This window comes from Schistocerca piceifrons, chromosome X, assembly GCF_021461385.2.
Source record: "Schistocerca piceifrons isolate TAMUIC-IGC-003096 chromosome X, iqSchPice1.1, whole genome shotgun sequence".
NCBI classification, from domain to species: Eukaryota; Metazoa; Arthropoda; class Insecta; order Orthoptera; family Acrididae; genus Schistocerca; species Schistocerca piceifrons.
Window position 1 is genome coordinate 581124153 of NC_060149.1, and position 20498 is coordinate 581144650.

The 20498-nt window shown below is 37.3% G+C and overlaps 1 protein-coding gene across 3 annotated transcripts in view; it reads left to right on the forward strand.

Annotated features, from left to right (window-relative positions):
• LOC124722488 (serine-rich adhesin for platelets-like) overlaps nt 1-18779 on the forward strand; it is a 365160-nt gene extending 346381 nt beyond the window's left edge. For 2 of the 3 annotated variants that reach the window (XM_047247643.1, XM_047247644.1), the window contains one exon: nt 17884-18779. In XM_047247643.1, the coding sequence (XP_047103599.1) occupies nt 17884-18016 (133 nt within the window). In that variant the 3' untranslated portion in view covers nt 18017-18779. The remainder of the gene's footprint in view (nt 1-17883) is intronic. The other variant, XR_007006449.1, reaches the window with a different exon arrangement.
• Nucleotides 18780-20498: the final 1719 nt, after the last annotated feature.

The window sequence follows — 20498 nt, forward strand, 5'->3', positions numbered from 1 at the left end:
GAAGCAAAGAAAATACAGTAAAATTTAGTGAAAGAATTAAGTTTCTCAGGAAAGTTGTTGGTCATTTTATCTACATCTATATACATATTCCACAAGCTACCACATGGTGCATGGCAGAGAGTACTGTGTAGCACTGCTAGTCATTTCCTGGTCCACTCACATTTAGAAATAAGAAAAATAACTGTCTGTATGCCTCAGTATAAGCCCTAATTTCTTGTATCTTTTCTTCATGGTCCTTATGTGAAATGTATGTTGGCAGCAGTAGAATTTTTCTGCAGTCAGTTTCAAATGCCGGTACTCTAAATTTTTTCTGTAGTGTTCCTTGAAAAGAGTATTGTCTTTCCTCCAGGAATTCCCATTTGATTTCCGAAAGCATCTTAGTAACACTTGTGTGTTTTTTGAACCCACTGGTAACAAACTCAGCAGCCCACCTCTGAATTTCTTCAATGTCTTCTTATAATCTGATGTGATAAGGATTCCAAACACTCAAGCGGTATTCAAGAATAGGTCGCACTAGCATCCTATATGCTGTCTCCTTTACAAATCAACCACACTTTCCCAGAATTCTCCCAGTAAACCAAAGTTGACCATTGGCATCCCTTACCATTCCACAACCCTCATGTGCTCTTTCCATTTCATATCACTTTACCATGTTACGGCCAGATATTTAAATGATTTGACTGTGTCAAGGAGGACACGTGCTGTAGCTGAACATTACTGGTTGTTTTTCCTACTCCTCTACAGTAACTTACAGTTTTGTACATTTAGAGCTAGCTTCCATTCATCACACCAGCTAGAATTTTTGTCTAAGTCATCTTGTATACTCATACAATCACTGAACTTCAACACCTTCCTGTACACTGCAGCATCATCAGCAAACAACTGCAGATTGCTGCTCGCTCTGTCCCCCTTGTCTGTCATGAACACTTGCTGTTAAGGACTGCATACTTGGTTCTGTCACTTACGAAGTTCTTGAGCCACTCGCATATCTGGGAAGCTATTCCATAAGCTTGTACCTTCGTTAACAGTCTGCAGTGGGGCACTGTTTCAGATGGTGTCTGGAGATTTAGAAATGTGAAATCTGCCTGTTGCCTTCCATAATTTGCTGTATATCATGGAAGAAAAGTGCAAGCTGAATTTTGTATGAGCAATGCTTTGTAAAACTATGCTGATTAGTGGACATAAGCTTCTCGGCCTCTTGAAAATTTGTCACATTCTGAGAATTTGTTTAAGGATTCTGCAGCAGATTGATATTAGGATATTGGCCAGTAGTTCTGTGTGTCTGTTCTTATGCACTTCTTATATACAGGTGTCACGTGCACTTTTTCCCAGTCGCTTGGGACTTTGCACTGGGTGAGAGATTTACAATGAATGCAAGCTGAGTAAAGGGCCAGTGCCTTAGAGTGTTCCTTGTAAAACTGAATTGAGGTTCCATCTGGACCTGGCAGTTTATTTGTTTTCAACTCTTTCTGTTGTTTTTCTACATCAGGGATGCTTATTACCATATTGTCCATACATGAGTCTGTTTGATGGTCAAACAATGATATGTTTGTACAGTTCTCCTGCGTGAACAATTTCTTAATTTGTAATTTAAAACATCAGTTTCTGAGGGCTAGTTTGAGAACATTTTTTGCACAAAAGTGACTTATTATTCGGTGCCTCATCAAAACCTGATTTTTTGCGCCCTTTGCTAATTTTCATTCTCAGCCAAACTTTACTGCTTGATGAATGTACAAGTTACCTAACATCTGGGATAGGCCAGTACTGTTTCACTCCCTTCTCAGTCACAGCGATGCTTTCATGTTCTTTGATTCTTATAAATGAAGTCTGGTTTCTGTACAATTTGTAAATAACCTTTTGATTGTGTAAAAATGAGTAGTAAAAATAATGTGTGTTCACTGCTGACATCTTGTTGGTACCTCTTCAAGGAGTTAGACATTTTAACTGAACTTACACGATATATATTTTCACAAAATTTGAGAGCTACATCAATTGCCATATCTACACTTGAAGAAGGAAATGTCATTTATTAGTTATTATTAAAGCTGTTAATGACCTAAAAAGTAGCTCAATATGCATCAGCAAAAAGTTTTGGTAATTTGCCAAGTAACATAATAAAATGTCTGACAAGTAGTAAAGTGTTTTAAATCTCACTCTTTTTGACAACTCCTTCAATTTCGCAGATAAATTTTGATTTAAAAAGTGCTAGCCTTTTAAAAAAAAACAAATTTTAAATTTAGTTGCATGAGTAGGACTGAAAAATATGAAATTATTGTTAAAATGTAGGCCATTGTGTTATTTAAAAATTTGTAAATGACCAGTTTGTTGTATCCAATGAAACTAATCTTGCATACATATCCTGTAAGCTGACTTGTTCCACACCGTTTCGCGGGGGGGGGGGTGGAAGAAACACTGAACTGCTGTTCCATGTTTCATGGAACATGTAACTAACAAACCAATTAATATGTTATTGTAAGTTTTTAACTGGTTGTCTGAAAGTGGTATGTCAAAGAATTTAAATAAAACACATTTTATGCAGTTCAGTACTGCACAAAGCTTGACCTCAGCATTAGAAATAATGTACAAGAGTTAATCAATTAATGAATCAGAATTTTCTATATATTTGATTGTGTATATTGACAGTTACCTGTCCTTTTTTTTCCCCCTAAGGTAAGTCTTTCCGCTCCCGGGATTGGAATGACTCCTTACCCTCTCCCTTAAAACCCACAACCTTTTGTCTTTCCCTCTCCTTCCCTCTTTCCTGACGAAGCAACCATTGGTTGCGAAAGCTAGAATTTTGTGTGTATGTATGGGTTTTATTTGTGTTTCTATCGACCTGCCAGCGCTTTCGTATGGTAAGTCACATCATCTTTGTTTTTATATATATATAATAGAGGGAAACATTCCACGTGGGAAAAATATATCTAAAAACACAGACGATGTGACTTACCAAACGAAAGTGCTGGCAGGTCGATAGACACACAAACGACACAAACATACACATGAAATTCAAGCTTTCGCAACAAACTGTTGCCTCATCAGGAAAGAGGGAAGGAGATCGACCTGCCAGCGCTTTCGTTTGGTAAGTCGCATCATCTTTGTTTTTAGATATATTTTTCCCACGTGGAATGATGCTAACCCATCCAGAGATTGTCTTACAGTAATGTAGGATTTGTCATTAATACAGTGTGAAAATAAATTGCTCAAAAATGTGTGTGTGTGTGCGCGTGCACAGAATATACAATGGTGTGCTGAAAAGTAGTGCCTCTGAATTTTTATATGAAAAAAAGTAAAGCTTTTTAAATAAAACAAATGTTATTAACATTGTACGTATTTATTTTTCATGTCTACTTATTTGCACCCTCTGCCACTAGAGGTATCTGAATTCTAGCGTGTAATGTGGCGCTGTGTAACATAACTACATCAGAGCATGAGAAACAGTTTGCTGTAATCAAGTTTCAAATTCAAAAAGTTCATCCAGAACCCTCTCTTTCAGCTTGATATTGCCAGATCACACAAGAGTGTTGCAACAATCTGACATCTTTGGTTGATTGTAGTCCATCTTCCTACACACAGTCCTGACTTGGCCACATCCAATTTTCATCTCTTTTCAAAACTTAAAGTACACCTTTGAGGACTTTTCTTTGATAGTGATGAATTGGTGCAAGCAGAGGTGAGGTCAACAAAGTCAAACACTGTACAGTGATGGATCAGCAAACTGGTCTCTTGTTGGGAGAAATTTATTCATTGCTGGGTTACTATGTTGAATATGTAGACATGAAGAATAAAGATGTAGAATGTTCATAATGTTTTTTATTTAAAAAGGTGTAAGAGTTACCAGATAAAAAATGTAGAGCCATTACTTTTCAGCACACCCTGAGATAAGTATGCTTTTGTGAGGGTAGGAGAGATTGTTAGCCGTGGCCTTGATGAAGGAACCACACTAGCATTTGTGTGATATGATGTAAGAAAACTGTGGAAAACCTAAGTTAGGTTGGCTGGATCGAACAAAAGTCTTATCCTCCAAAATATGAAATCAGTGTCTCTACAACTGCTGCCTCTCATTTTGTTGGTCCCTATAGTGCAGTACTTTTTGATATACACACAGTTTGCTTCTGATAATTAATAATACAAACATAGCTTTGCTCTTCATCACTGCACACATCAGAAAACCTGCAGGCGATTCCTAAAGCATGAACATGCTGTTATGCCCCTTGTACAAACTCGTGTCTGTGCATGGACTCAGACCCATAAACGTGTCACTATGCACCACGCACATTTTCATGTCTGTCCATATCCCCCCCCCCCCCCCCCCCCCCCAAAAAAAAAAAGTCCATCTGAAAAATTGAGTGATGAGTGAGATGTTGAGATGTTGAACTCAGGAGACTGACAAGACAGCATTGTAATGTGACAAGGTGTCATGGTTACCATTTGTCATTATTAACCACTACTCTGAGTTCTCTAAGTAATCTTTGATTGTGTAGTATGCATTACGCATGAAGAATGTTTTAGCTGTCTTGTTAAACAGGTGTATTTTAGTGTTATTTTTCACCTCCATGGGAAATTTATTATACAATTCTATTCTCTGGTAGATAATGGTGCTTTGAGTTTCTTTGTTTGTTTTTATTTGGTGAGTGTAAATCCAAAAGGGGTCACATTCTGTGATTATGTATAGAACTAACAGTGAAATACTGCATAATGTTTTCCCTGATATGTACAACAGCTTGGAGATACACTTGCTTGGTGCAGTAAGGATACTCAGTTTTTTTTAAACAGTTCTTTACAGTGAGCTCGACTACTATTTCTTGTTGTTTTTCTTATGACTCTTTTCCGCAGTTTGAAAATTGTGTCCACATTTTGTGTCTTTGATCCCCAGAAAAGAATCGCATGACTAAGAACTGAGTGTACGTAGGAACAGTATGTCACAACAAACTGATAATCGAATCCTAAGAACAAAACACACTGATAACCTTCTGTTTGCCAGCATCCTCATGTGTTCATTAAGTGTTAATTGAAATTTCCCAGCAGATTAAAACTGTGACCCAGGCCGAGACTCTAACTCCGCATCTGTGCCTTTCATGGGCAAGTGCTTCTACCGACTAAGCTATCCAAGCACGATTCATGACCCATCCTCACAGCTTTACTTCCACTAGTACCTCATCTCCTACCTTACAAACTCCACAGAAGCTCCCCTGAGAAACTTGCAAGACTGGCACTCCTTGAAGAAAGGATATTGCGGAGACATGGCTTAGCCACTGCCAGAGGAATGTTTCGAGAACGAAATTTTCACTCCGCAGCGGAGTGTGCACCAATGTGAAACTTCCTGCAGATTCCTGTGTTTGAGTCTCAGTCCACCACACAGTTTTAATATGCCAAGAAGTTTCATATCAGTGCACACTCTGCTGCAGAGTGAAAATTCCATATCTATTAATTAACAGTCAGTATTCATCGCTGAAAACTTTGTGTTAATTAGACAGTGTACAGATTCATCAGGTATGCTTTATGTGACGGAATTGTTTTCCCTCTTGTGCTGAAGCGCATACTGTTGGTATCTCTTAATTAAATGTTAATTTAGTAAATACTACCAACTTGTAAGCATCCTTGATGGTTTTGTTTGCTTTTTCATTAGGAGTTCTGGTGTTTTAGCAGTGATAGTGGTGTTGCTCTTGTCAGTGAAAGAACTTTTTTTCCATGTCTTGTACTGTCTGGAAAATCATTGCTATATATTAAGAACGGAATTGGACCCAACAACTACCCTAAGAAGCATCTATGTTTGTTTCTTGTATGACAGTTGTTTTATTAAAAATTTATCATCAGCAGATGTGCGAACTATCTTTACCTTTTGCATCCTGTTTTCAGGGTAAGATTGCAACCTCGTGTTTTCTATTATCCTTACATGTAGTGCTTCTTGTTTGTTAAGTAGTATTTTATATTCAACTGTGTCAGAAGCCATGGTCAAATATAAGAACATGCCTATAACACAGTTATTGTTGTCAAGAACTTCAAGTAGCACAACGGCCAATATTTTAATTCTCTCACTTCGGAAACTAAACTGTGCTGTGTTAAAAAGGTTGTATTTATTCATGTAACTCATTAGTCTATCTTTTTTGACTGATTCAGTTAGCTTTGAGAATGCGTAGCATAGTGAAACTGGCCTGTAGATTTCAATAATCTCTGCATTGTCTTCCTTTAATAAGGGCACAACTTGTGTGCTTCAAGTAATCTGGAAAAATACCTGCACTAGCACTAAAGGACTAAACTATTATGTTTGTTACTGAGGCTTTTATGCTCTCTACGCATGCCTAAAAAACAGACTGGAACCACATCTATGCTTGTTGACTTCTTATTTTTTAATTTCTGTATTGTCTTCCTGACTTAAAGCAACGCTGTTTGAAAAATTCAGTGGACTTGCTATGTAAATAATTATGGGTGCTACATGCGTTATAAGATGATTTTTTTTTTTTTTTTTATACTTTACCACATTACCAGAGAGCCGTTTAGAAAATTTGCAATTGCTGAGGATTTTGTATTGTTCTGCACCCATCTTTGGTCTGTATATTGTGATACTTGGATCTGCCTTTTCCAGCTCCTTGTTTTGCGACATCCCACACTACATAGGTTATATTTTCTGCATTAGATATTACTTTGTCACGGAATATACTTAGTAAATCACAGCTTAGATTTCAGAAGGTTTGCTCAACTGATAATACTATTTGCTGACTCATCACATTTAACTGGGGTTAAATAACGAAACAGTATAGTTGGTATCTTCTGTGCAGGGTATTTGACTGTTTAAATTACATCTTTTCAGGCCAAAGAGGCATTATGGCATTAATGGGATAGCTAACAAATGGATTGCATCATATGTAACAAAAATAATTCAGAAACTTGTCCCATATAAGCTATAAAAATGGGAAATTCTTTTGGCTTGGGGAAATCGTTTTGCAGGGTCCGCAATGTTCAATACTAGAGCCACTGTTTTTTCTCATGTGTGAATGACCTCCCATTTAATGCAAACCAGACATTATTAGTTCTTCTTGCAGACTGCGCAAATATTGTAATTATTCATAGTAGGCTTACAGCCACCTAGGTAACTGTAACTAATGTTTTAAAAGAGTTACTTATTGGTTTTCTGCAAATATTGAAGAGAACCATTTACAGGATAATATATTTTGCTTTTCATATTCACTGATGCATTATGGAATTATGTTCAGGGTGAATACATCATTAAGAAAAATAGTTTTCATAGCACAAAACCTTGCCATAAGAATGTTGGTTACCTGTGTGTGTCCTGTAAACAACTTGCTAAGGAGCTAGGTATTTTAACTATGTCATTGTAATATGTTTTTTTGCAATACTAGGACAAAAAAAATCATCATTTTAACCCTCCACTAAAATTGGCTTTGGGTCAGAAAGGGTTGAGTAATACTGTTATAAAAAAATCTTTGATCTTTGTAGGCAACTCCTTACATGCTGTAGATGAAATTTTATATATGTAAGACTGTACTTTATTGGGCACAGGAGTATTACATACTGAAATATGTAAATTAAACTAAATATCATTTTGCATTACGTGAACTCACCTGTAAATGGTCTGCATGAAGCCTTATTTCAATACAAATTAATTTTTTTTAATATTTTGAGCTTTTCCTCATTACAGAGGCTTGTCTCCAACATAATAATTTACTCGGAAATTACTATACAAAGAATAAACGTTCTTAAACTATATTTTCAAAATATTCCTCCAGGTGTTTCGATCTTCTGTGTCCTCTTCCTCTGCGCCCATTCTCCTCATTGTGTGCTGTACATTTTGGAGCCAGGTGGTCATACGTCATCCTCTTCTTCTTCTTCTTCTTCTTCTTCTCCCCCCCCCCTGGTTCCCACGCCAGTATCAATTTTGGTATTCTGGCTTCCTCCATTCGTTGTACATGCCCGTACCACTGTAATTTCTTCCTATCCATTGCGTCATATATTCTTTCTTTTATTTCCATTCTCCTTATTATTTTGGTGTTCCTTATCTTCTCTTTCCTGGAGAGTCTTGCCAATCTTCTCCAGAAGTCCATTTCTAGAGCTTGTAATTTTTTAATGTGCTTCAGGTTAATTGTCCAGGTCTCCCTTCCATACAGAACCACACACTATTATAGATTTGTATATTAATTTTTTAGTTCTGCTCATTACATTCCTGTGCCATAAGACTGAGTTAAGCATCCCAATGACCTTCCGTCTACTAATAATTCTTTTATTGATTTCTGACTCTGATTTTCCCTCAATTTCTAAAATTAATTTAAAAGTTTTATAATTTAAGCTGCAACCAACCACAAGTATTGTTTAAACAAGTTTATTTAAATCAAACCATTACTGGTTTTGGGTTTATTATAAATCCATCTTCAGATGGCTCTTACAGACCTCCTGCTGGAGTCTTGTGTTGTGCTTGTTACTGGATTGGTGCACTAAGAATAACAAGAAGTTTTTTGTTCACAATTTGATAAAGTTATGAGAGAGCTATTCTTTTTTTCTTTTAGAGTAACATTAAAAATCATTTCATGAAAGTTATTAAAACATGAAATGTGGTGAAAACTTATGTGGTGCATATTTCTGTGTGATGCATTCATCCTGTATTTGTCTCATGTATTTTAAAGTTAACACATTTTTGCACATGCACATTGTGAGTGCTTTTTAATTCACTGCTATAGCACATGCTCAACATTTGCAAATTGTGGCCCAGGTTCACGTGAGTAACAAAAACAATAGCTCAGAGATGTTACAGAAGTAAAGATGTTAATTTATGGATGCTGTGTAGTGTGTATAGACAAAGTAAAATACGCCTGTTCTGGAGTGATAAAATTGATTTAAAGATCAAAAGAGAAGTAAAATCATATACAATAAATTTTAATATGACATTATATTTAATGGCTGAGATTACACTAATAAATATTATATAAAATAGTGAAATTATTGTAGGTGTGAGCCATCTAATGTATGTTACATTGTGACCAGACCAAGTATTTGTGCACTGGATAGAAGCAACATTGAACCTGGGCATTAGATGACCAACTCTGTGTGCAGTACAAAAATACAATACGATATGTTTTTTGTTACCATGATAAAACTGAGTTTGAACATTGAATATGAAATTACATTCTATATTATAAATAGGCTGTACTGTTTTTATGTATCAGACTGAAAGTATCATATAATTGTGAATTTTACAATAAAGGTAAAGCTAGTTTATATTGTGTTCACACAAAATGGATAACAAATTCAAATGAAACAGCAATGAAGATGTACTATGGTAATACTATGGTGGTTTAAAAGATGAGAAGAGCCCTCAGAAATTACTTAGGAAGGTGGTGTTGGATGACTGTTTGCTCATTCAAAATTAGATCAGGAAATGTGTTCTGACAAGGGTGTGCTGAAAGATAATGCCTTTGAATTTTTTTATGTGAAAGATCTCTCAGTTTTTTAAATAAAACAAATGTTACTAACATTCTACATCTTTATTCTTCATGTCTACATATTTGCAGCCCTCTGCCACTAGGGGCTCCAAATTGTGCCATATAACGTGGCAATATATAACATAACAATGTAGATGCAGGAGAAATGGCATGCTGTAATTAAGTTTTGAATTTGAAGGGTTTGTCCACATGTGGAGCTCCCTCTCTTTTAGCATGACAGTTCCAGATCAGACACTAGCACTGTGACATCTGCAACAATTGGATGCCTTGGGTTCACTGTCATCAGTCACCCTCCATACAGTCCAAACTTGGCCCCATCCAATTCTCATTCGCTTCCAGAACTTAAGGAACACCTTCGTGGACTTCACTATGCTAGTGATGAAGTGATGCAACAGAGGTGAGGTTGTGGCTCTGTCAACAGTCAAACATTCTACAGTGATGGTATCAAACAACTGGGCTCTTGTTGGGAGAAATGTGTTCATCACAGGAGTAACTATGTTGAGAAAGAAATACAAGGAGCATTCAGTAAGTAATGCTACACATTTTTTCTTGGTCAATTTCATTTGAAAAATGTAATATTTGTTGTTGAACATAGTGGGATATTCACACTTCCGCCACTATAGTGTCATGAAGTTCTGATAGGTAGCGGCACTCTATGTAACCTTCGAAATGGCATCTGTAATGGAGGTGCATTTCAAGCAGGGAACTGTCATTAAGTTTCTTTTTGTGGAAAACCAGAGCATCACAGATATTCACAAGCACATATCTATGGAGACTGGGCAGCAAACAAAAGCATGGTGAATCATTGGGTGATGTGTTTGTCATCATTGCAATAACGTCGCCCAAACCTGTCCAATCTTCCTTTTGCCGGCTAGCCACACACAGCTGTGACTCCTGCATGTTGGAATTTGCAGCACTCTCATTTGAGGTGATCGACAGATCACAAACAAACACCTTGCTGCCCAACTGGACATCACTGTTCGCTGTGCTGCACATCAGACAGCAGCTCACAAAGCTTTATTGCACTGTTCTTCCTCATCTACCCTATAGCCTGGATCTCACACCTTACGACTTTCACCTGTTTGGCCCATTGAAGGCTGCAGTCCACAGAAAGCAGTACATGGATGATAGGGATGTTACTCACGCAACAAGACGTTGGATCTGACGTTGACCAGTAGAGTTTCACCATACAGGCCCTCCCAGTAAGGTTGCGGAAGAAGGCCTTTGCATTAAATGAAGATGATTTTGAAAAAATAAGGTTTGTAGCCAAAAGAGTAGGGAGTAATATAGTGTACTGGAATTCTGATAAAACTACCTGTTTTCAGGACAAAAAGTGTTGCATCACTTACTGAATGCTTCTCATATGTGGAAAACAGAGATGTACATTATTACTAATGTTTGTTTATTTAAAAAGCATTAAGCATTTCCACATTAAAAATTTGATGGCATTACTTTTCAGCACACCCTCATGTGTGTATGGCTTCTAACTCTCCTCTAGAAGAGTCATTGTGCCAGTCTTATCTGTAAGGTGTAAAATCTGTGTGGTATTTTCTGTAATATCTGCTGTATAATTAATTTCTGTAACATGAGTGGCTAAAGCTGATTTGATTAAGTCATTCAATCGTAGGTGATCAAGGCATTCCTTAAACCTCCCTTCATTATTTCTATCTGTTTGGCAAATGTAGAATTTGGCACAGGTATTACAGTTAAGTTTATAAATTCCTGATCCTTTTTGGAGATACAAATGTATGGAAGTACACTACTGGCCATTAAAATTGCTACACCAAGAAGAAATGCAGATGAGAAATGGGTATTCATTGGACAGATATATTATACTAGAATTGACATGTGATTACACTGTCACGCAATTTGGGTGCATAGATCCTGAGAAATCAGTACCCAGAAAAACCATCTCGGGCTGTAATAACGGCCTTGATATGCCTGGTTATTGAGTCAACAGAGCCTGGATGGCATGTACAGGTACAGCTGCTCATGCAGCTTCAACACAATACCACAGTTCATCAAGAGTAGTGACTGGCGTATTGTGGCGAGCCAGTTGCTCGGCCACCATTGACCAGACGTTTTCAGTTGGCGAGAGATCTGGAGAATGTGCTGGCCAGGGCAGCAGTCGAACATTTTCTGTATCTAGAAAGGCCCGTACAGGTCCTGCAACATGCGGTCGTGCATTATCCTGCTGAAATGTAGGGTTTCACAGGGATTGAATGAAGGGTAGAGCCACGGGTTGTAACACATCCGAAATGTAACGTCCACTGCTCAAAGTGCCTTCAATGCAAACAAGAGGTGACCGAGACGTGTAACCAATGGCACCCCATACCATCATGCCGGGTGATACACCAATATGGCGATGATGAATACACGCTTCCAATGTGCGTTCACCGCGATGTTGCCAAACATGGATGCGACCATCATGATGCTGTAAACAGAACCTGGATTCATCCGAAAAAATGGCGTTTTGCCATTCGTGCACCCAGGTTTGTCGTTGAGTACACCATCACAGGCGCTCCTGTCTGTGATGCAGCGTCACGGGTAACCGCAGCCATGGTCTCCGAGCTGATAGTCCATGCTTTGTTGTCTTGCAAATGTCCCCATCTGTTGACTCAGGGATCGAGACGTGGCTGCACGATCCGTTACAGCCATGCGGATAAGATGCCTGTCATCTCGACTGCTAGTGATACGAGGCTGTTGGGATCCAGCACGGTGTTCCATATTACTCTCCTGAACCCATTGATTACATATTCTGCTAACAGCCATTGGATCTCGACCAACGCGAGCAGCAATGTCACGATACGATAAACCGCAATCGCGATATGCTACAATCCGACCTTTATCAAAGTCGGAAACGTGATGGTACGCATTTCTCCTCCTCACACGAGGCATCACAACGATGTTTCACAAGGCAATGCCAGTCAACTGCTGTTTGTGTATGAGAAATCAGTTGAAAACTTTCCTCATGTCAGCATGTTGTAGGTGTCGCCATTGGCGCCAACCTTCTTTGAATGCTCTGAAAAGCTAATCATTTGCATATCACGGAATCTTCTTCCTGTCGTTTAAATTTCGTGTCCGTAGCACATCATCTTTGTGGTGTAGCAGTTTTAATGGCCAGTAGTGTATGTGTATTACTCTTTGTTAAAAGTTTTATTATTGGCTTAAAATCTGATTTTGACATTCTTCTTTTTGAATAGGTTGGAAATTTTTATGAAAGTGGGCCTGTATATGGTATGGCTGCATACTGTGTTGATTTTGAGTCCTTCACAGTTTCTGTAGATGTTGTGTGTAAGCAGAGACATATTGTTAGCAATTTAGCTTTTAGTTTGAGAGAGCTTATTTATTATTTGAAACCTAATATCCATTATTGTGAGCAACTGATTTACTTATGCTGATTTCTTTTTGTTTTTCTATGAGGCCGAGGGGGATTTTATGCATAGATGAGAGACTGACACGAATTTATCCATGTTATGATCTACTGATGGTAACATCTGTGGTTGTTAGCTTTCAAAATAATTCAGTGATATTTGTCATTTTTGTTGGATACTTTAAGGTTAAGGAAGTTAATGCTGTTGTATTTAGTGTTCAACAGTGAATTTGATGTTGTTATGTAATTTTAGCTCAGGTCTTCAGCTAAGACGTCAACTTCTCTGCTGTTGCCATCAAACAGTATGACAGTCATCTATGTATCTCTTGTAGTAAATTATTTTACTGTTTATTAGATTAGTGGATGAGTTTGCTCAAAATGGTGAATGTAAATATCACCTCAGACTGCTCCCCATTGCAAGTCCATCATTTTGTTTAAAGCCTTTAGTATTAAAAATTAAATAATTATGGGACACTTTAAGTATGAGAATCCGTATTAACTCACGTATTTCAGGTAGCTTGAGCCAAGCCTTTTGTGTTTCAGAAGGTTACTTTTTACTGTGTCAATAGTTTCTTCTTCTGGGATATCAGTATAGAGGGTAACAATATCTAATGAGGCATATCTAGCCTTTGGCAATATTTGGATGTTGTTGTTATGTTCTGTGAGGTTAGTTGTGTTTTTAATTGTATAATTGTTTTCAAAATTGCCGTAAGTGCTTAGAAGATCATTCAGTTTTCTGCTTATTCTGTATGCTGGGCTGTTTATTGAGTTTACTACTGGCCGTATGTAGCAGTTTTCTTTGTGGCTCTTGTGTTGTGAACAGAGTTTCAGTGCAGCTAGGTTCATGGTTATGCAGTCCTGAATTTAATATTTATTGAAGAGGAATTTGCAGCTGTTAAGTAGTTTATGGAGCTTATCTAGGAATTTGCTGTGGGTCTGATTCTAGTTGTGTGCCTAAAAAAATCTAGGTTTCTCAGTGTTCTGTTTCATACATAATGACTACAGAATGTCCTTTATCAGCCTTCACCATAAGAGTTTTCATAACAGTTTACTGTTGATATGCTAAAGAATTTCATTTTATTGCTAATGGTATTATTTGTTGAAGGCATGGTTTTAGTCATGAGTTTTATGGCTTTATATGGCTAACATTTTTCTTGGCATTGTCACATGCAAGTTTTGTAGCTTCTAATAGGTCTTTTGTGCTCTTACTACTGAGTTTTGGAGCATCCTTATGCTTGAGACCTCTGCTTAAAAAGTCAAGTTCATCAGAATTGAAAGGGATACCTGTTGTAGAATATGTGCTGTTGCTGCTGATCAGCATTTGTTTGAGGTTCATATATGTATACTTCAAGGAGGGACACCAACTTCTTCTTATGCCTACACGAGATCTTCTGTTGCTCTTTTCTAAGAACAGTGCATACGATGGGGTATGTAAGTGAACGATGGAGGTGAGGGGTTATTTCTTAACTGCAAATACAGATTGTACATAGATTAATTTAGCTTTTCTTTCTTTTTATACCATAACTTGATTTTAGTTTTTAACCAAATAGTTTCACATTTTGCTTTTACTTCTGTAGCTACTTTAATATTTCTGTGAAGGTCAAAAAGAAAAAAAATCTCTCATAAACAAAGAGCTTATCTTAATGCACTAAATCAGTAACAGTACAAAACAAGGTGCCAGAAGGAAAGTAAGGAAGTCTATGACATGTGAAGCATTTGTAATAAATTCGAAACCATTAATGATTTGATTTATCCCTTTCATGGGGGCGTTTTTTGTGGCAACTCAGCAAAGATCATTTTTTTGCTGTCGTATTAGAATTGTGATCAACTAAATGTATGTATTTTTTGATAATTTTATTTCATGATTTAGGATCATTATGGCCTCTCCATGAGGTATTAAAACTGTGGTGGTAAATGGATTACCCACTCCCCTTTTGTTAGCTGTTGTGTGTTGCAATTGCATGGAAAAAAATAATTAACAGTGTTTTCTATTCTTTATTTTTTGTTTTCTTTTACTTTATTTAAACAATATTTGTTATCGATATTAAAGTTTACTTGCCACAATGTGAAAACAACCCTAGAAACTGTATCATGCAATAAAGGTATGAACTGATACAGGTCACAATAATGTACACTATGTGATCAGAAGTATCTGGACACCTGGCTGAAAATCACTTACAAATTCATAGCACCCTCCATCGGTAATGCTGGAATTCAATATGGTGTAGGCCCACCTTTAGCCTTTGACAGCTTCCCCTCTCGCAAGCATATGTTCAATCAGGTGCTGGAAGCTTTCTTGGGAAATGGCAGCCCATTCTTCACGGAGTGCTGCACTGAGGAGAGGTACTGATGTCCTTCGGTGAGGCACGAAGTCGGCATTCCAAAACATCCCAAAGGTCTTTTGTAGGATTTAGGTCAGGACTCTGTGCAGACCAGTCCATTACAGGGATCTTATTGTGATGTAACCACTCTGCCACAGGCCATGCATTATGAACAGGTGCTTGATTGTGTTGAAAGATGGAATCGCCATCCCCACATTGCTCTTAAACAGTGCGAAGCAAGAAGGTGCTTAAAATATCAATGTTGGCCTGTGCTGTTATTGTGATATGCAAAACAACGAGGTGTGCAAGCCCTCTCCAAGAAAAACACGACCACACCATAACACCACCACCTCCGAATTTTACTGTTGGCACAACACATGCTGGCAGGTGACATCCTTCAGGCATTCACCATACGCACACCCTGCCATTGGATCGCCACATTGTGTACTGTGATTTGTCACTCCACACAATGTTTTTCCATCATCCAATCGTCCATTGTTTACTCTCTTTACACCAAGCGAGGCGTTGTTTAGCATTTACCGGCACGATGTGTGGCTTATGAGCAGCCGCTTGACCATGAAATCCAAGTATTCTCACCTCCCGCCTAACTGTCATAGTACTTGCAGTGAATCCTGATGCAGTTTGGAATTCCTGTGTGATAGTCTGGATAGATGTCTGCCTATTACACATTACGACCCTCTTCAACTGTCAGCGGTCTCTGTCAGTCAACAGACAAGGTCTGCCTGTATGCTTTTGTGGTGTACATGTCCCTTCACCTTTCCACTTTAGTATCACATCGGAAACAGTGGACCTAGAGATGTTTAGGAGTGTGGAAATCTTGGGTACAGACGTATGACACAAGCGACACCCAATCACCCGGCCACATTTGAAGTCCATGAGTTCCACGGAGGGCCACATTCTGCTCTCTCACGATGTCTAATGATTACTGAGGTCGTTGATATGGAGTGCCTGGCAGTAGGTGGCAGCACAAGGAACCTAATATGAAAAACATATGTTGTTGGTGGTGTTGGCATACTTTTGATCACATAATGTATATTGCAGGAGTGAAGGAATGTGTTCTGACAACAGTAGTGATCCCACAACAATCAGAAACTGATTGTTGTAGCAGTTTTTGTACACCTGGTGCAATATATTACCATAAGATGTCAGGCATAGACAGAGGTGGTGAGACGTATTCCCAAAAGCTTTGGGATACCCATAAGTTGGTGGTAAGTATGCTTCCCAAGGCCCACAAATGACAGATTAATTTTGTGGTAAATATACTTCGCAAGCCCGTTCCAGAAACAAGTTTGGTGGTAACCATACTTCCCAAGAACCAGTAAAACACAGTTGTTTGGTAGGATATATACTTCCCACAGCCCTGAAGGCTATATTTCACAACAAATAGAAACTACAGTTCATGCAGCAGACTGCCATTAGATGTCAGGAGCGTATAGAAGTGGTAACACATATTCCATTAAAAACTGTAAAGAAATACATTTAGTGGGAAGTATATCCACCATGGCCTGCAAAAGGGTTAAGTAAACTTTTTTAAACCATATTTGGGGCTGGTTTACTGCTCAAATTATAAACAATATAATTGCACTACAGCCACAGCTCTCAATATGTCAACTTTTGATGAGATAACATATAAATTAGCTGACTCATGCCACGTCACTATGATATATTGTGCAGGTGTCCCATGGAATATACAACTAACGCTTCTAAAGCATCGATTCAGGTTAAGGTTTTTTTTTTTTTTTTTCCTGTCCACTTGGTTTAACTGCGACATAAAACAGTATTACTCTTTTGTGTTGTAACTTTCTGTAGCTGTTGTTTAAAATGAAATAAAAATCCATACACATTCATACCTTTACAGCACACATTGAGCTCTAATCAAACACATAAGATGGTTTATTTCAAATAATTTTATTACCTAACAGCATATGAGGTATTTTGTGTCAACTCATTTCAGGGTCATAAATTATTGTTTGTGCCAAAATGGGTTGTCAAGGTCATATACCCTCTTTATTTATTTTTTATTGTTTCCATAAATCCCTCCAGGGGGGGTCTCCTTTAGTCTTCCTGCCCTGGTGTACTGAGTTAGTGCTGTGACTCTTATAATCTTGATGCCGATGCAAGCCCAGTTCCTTCCTTTTCCAAAGAACACTGATAAGCTGTGGTTCTTCCACTGGCATTGCTGCACACCTCATGATATATGATGTTAGCAACATGCACCATTGAAAAGGAACAACTAGATCCATTCATTGTGCACAATACAGGAATTAGTGTCTATTTGAGAAGCACATCATCTCCTAAGCTACACCAAAATTTTGTTATAATTGACTAACCTGAAAGGAATTCAGAAAATATTGTTCTTGCAGTCGTGACACTGGGTTGTTACCTGGTTCATCCTGCCTGATAGAGAGTTTTCAAGCTTTTCTCAAGTTGTTTCAGGCAGTAATTTGGAAGTACATCTTGTGTGTGTGTGTGTGTGTGTGTGTGTGTGTGTGTGTGTGTGTGTGTGTGTGTGTGTCATTTTGACCCCAGTTTTGTGATAAACATTTCAAAAATCCATAATTCTAGGAAATGTGCCAACATTAAAACATTAATAAATTATTTTGGTTCACCATTTATTTTCTTCAAAGCATTTTATGTCATACTGACATCATAGAATGTAAATCTGTCTTGCATAGATCATAAATTTTCTTAAGAGTGTCTTTTTTGCTTACAGGTTTGACTATGGCGATAAGTTCTGGGCTGTGAAATGTAAATCATTCACGTGCTCTTGTGGTGCAGAAAATTGTAAATATTCTGAATCTACTTTCAGGAAAACATTGAATTTATCAGGTGCATCAGAACAGTGACTGCCAAACAAGTTTTTGTCAGTGAAGCCTAGTGATAAACTTCAGTGGAACATTACAGTCGAAAGCAGCGTTTATTGACAAAATGTGAAATTTTTTCACCAGAGGACATGCTAAATAGGCCAATACACTCTTTCTGTATTGTTGTATGCACGTGAACTGATGTTACGTGAAGGAAATAGTTATTCTGTGGTTAGAAATTAAAGTTTCTAAACTGTTTGTTGAAAGTTTATATGGTCCATGATTTTGTATTCATCGTACAGAATTTTCTACAGATGTCTTTTAAGTGTTGTGTAAAGTGATGTTGGCTGTAACATGTATAAATGTTTAGTCCAGTTGCTTAAATCAGGGTAGATAATCTCAATGAATTTGTGTTTAAAGTTACTACAAATAAATGTCTGAAGGTCTTGAGGTTTGGTCCAGTTTGAATAGAACCCAAAAAAGTTACGCAATACCTGTCAAATGAAACTTTGTATTATTGTACAACCTGTAAGATCTCGATCTCCTTGTGCTCAGTGTGCTAATTCACATCACACAAAGTGCAATTTTGCCTTATTTCTTTTTTATCTTTTTTAAAATGTTAGGTTACAGTTATAAAATTTTGTATTTATATTTGTCTCCTTAAGTTCTTGATCATGATTTTGTACATACATTTCGTTATTTGTGATGAATTTTTTCTTGAATGCTTGTAAATTAATTATGCCTATTCATGTTTTCATGATGAATTTTGAAACAGCTATTTTTTTTATTGCAATGCTGCTGGAAATTGGTCTATTTTATTCATTATTACAATGTTATTTAAATAACATAATTTATTTGAAATGATGAACCAAAATATTCTTTTGTGATAATAGATCACCTTTTCCTCTGCAGTTTTTGTGTGAAGTGTAACCCACTCTCCTTTTTCTATTTTGTTTGCCTGTGGTAATATCTTACAAAATTGTTGCATGACAGCTATTTTATGTTCATTTCTCAGTATAAAAAAAAAAGTCAGTTTTTGTGGATATAACTTGCAACTGGTACAGAAGAGAACTGAAGCATTTGAGATGTAGTACTACAGAAGAATGTTAAAAATTGGGTGGACTGATAAGGTAACGAGCGAGGAGGTTCCCCACAGAATTGGTGAGGAAAGGAATATATGGAAAACACTGACAAGAAAAAGGGACAGGATGACAGGCCATCTGTTAAGGCATTAGGGAATAACTTCCATGATACTAGAGGGAACTGTAGATGGTAAAAACTTTGGAGGAAGATAGAGATTGGAATAAAAACAGCAAATAACTGAGGACGTAGGTTGCAGTTGCTACTCTCAGATGAAAAGGTTGGCACAGGAGAGGAATTCATAGTGGGGTGCATCAAACCAGTCAAATGACTTACAACAAAAACCAAACTTGTGAAAGGTCTTTAATAATTACAGCCATGTTTATTATTTAGTAAGCTCAATGTAATATTTAAGATCATAATTCACCATTAAATTTCGTTCATTCTCTCTCTCTCTCTCTCTCTCTCTCTCTCTCTCTCTCTCTCTCTCTTTCTTCTTCTTCTTCTTCTTCTTCTTCTTCCCTCCAAGAATGGCATTTTTGAGTGACGGAAGATGACATTCCAGCATTTGTATAACAGCCCACCAATTATAAAAATAGTAATTTCCTACTAAATGACAGATATTACTGTTAGACCCCAACATTATAAATGTAGCAAATGAAATATCACTTTATTTTTGTTTTTGTGTAATGAATCCACCGCCATTTGACTGTATTGTTGTTTGTTTAAATTACAAGCCTGGTTTCGGCCTTCTATGCCATTTTCAAGTAACTGAGTTTATGTCATTAACATATATTGCTTTAGTCACTTGAAAATGGCAAAAAGGCTGAAACCTGGGTCGTAATTAAATAAACAATGATACAGTCAAATATTGGTGTGTTCATTTAAAAATTATGGTATGACTGTTGCTCAGCAACATCAAAAACTGTTTACTGAAGTATCACTATCACAGAAATCAACATAGAAAATAAGGACTACATGACACGCATGATTCATGAGATAGAGTGTATTGAAAAGTTCAGTTACTAAACTGAGTTTTACACCTCATTTTGCTGGCCAGCAGATCACATTTTACATCTACTATAGAATGGTGGGAAAAAGTCTATACATGTACACAGATGTAGTTCAGGAGATTTAGATGTATTGAAGAAACCAGTCATCATGTTTTAAATGAACAGACAACATGGGAATATTAAATTGAGATGACCAGAGTCGGATTGTAACTCTAAACTGTTTTACTATATGAACAGTTATTTACAATACAAAATGAGTACAGTTTGAAGTGAGCATGCTGACAACATTTGAATTTCTGCAAGATGCTAAGTGTAAGCAATTTTTCAGAGAGTATTTTGAAAAAGGAGGACCAGCTGGAGAGGTAAGAGTTATTTGATGATGAAGTTGCTGCTTGAGTCTCAAGTACTTGTTCAATAAGTTACTGAGGACG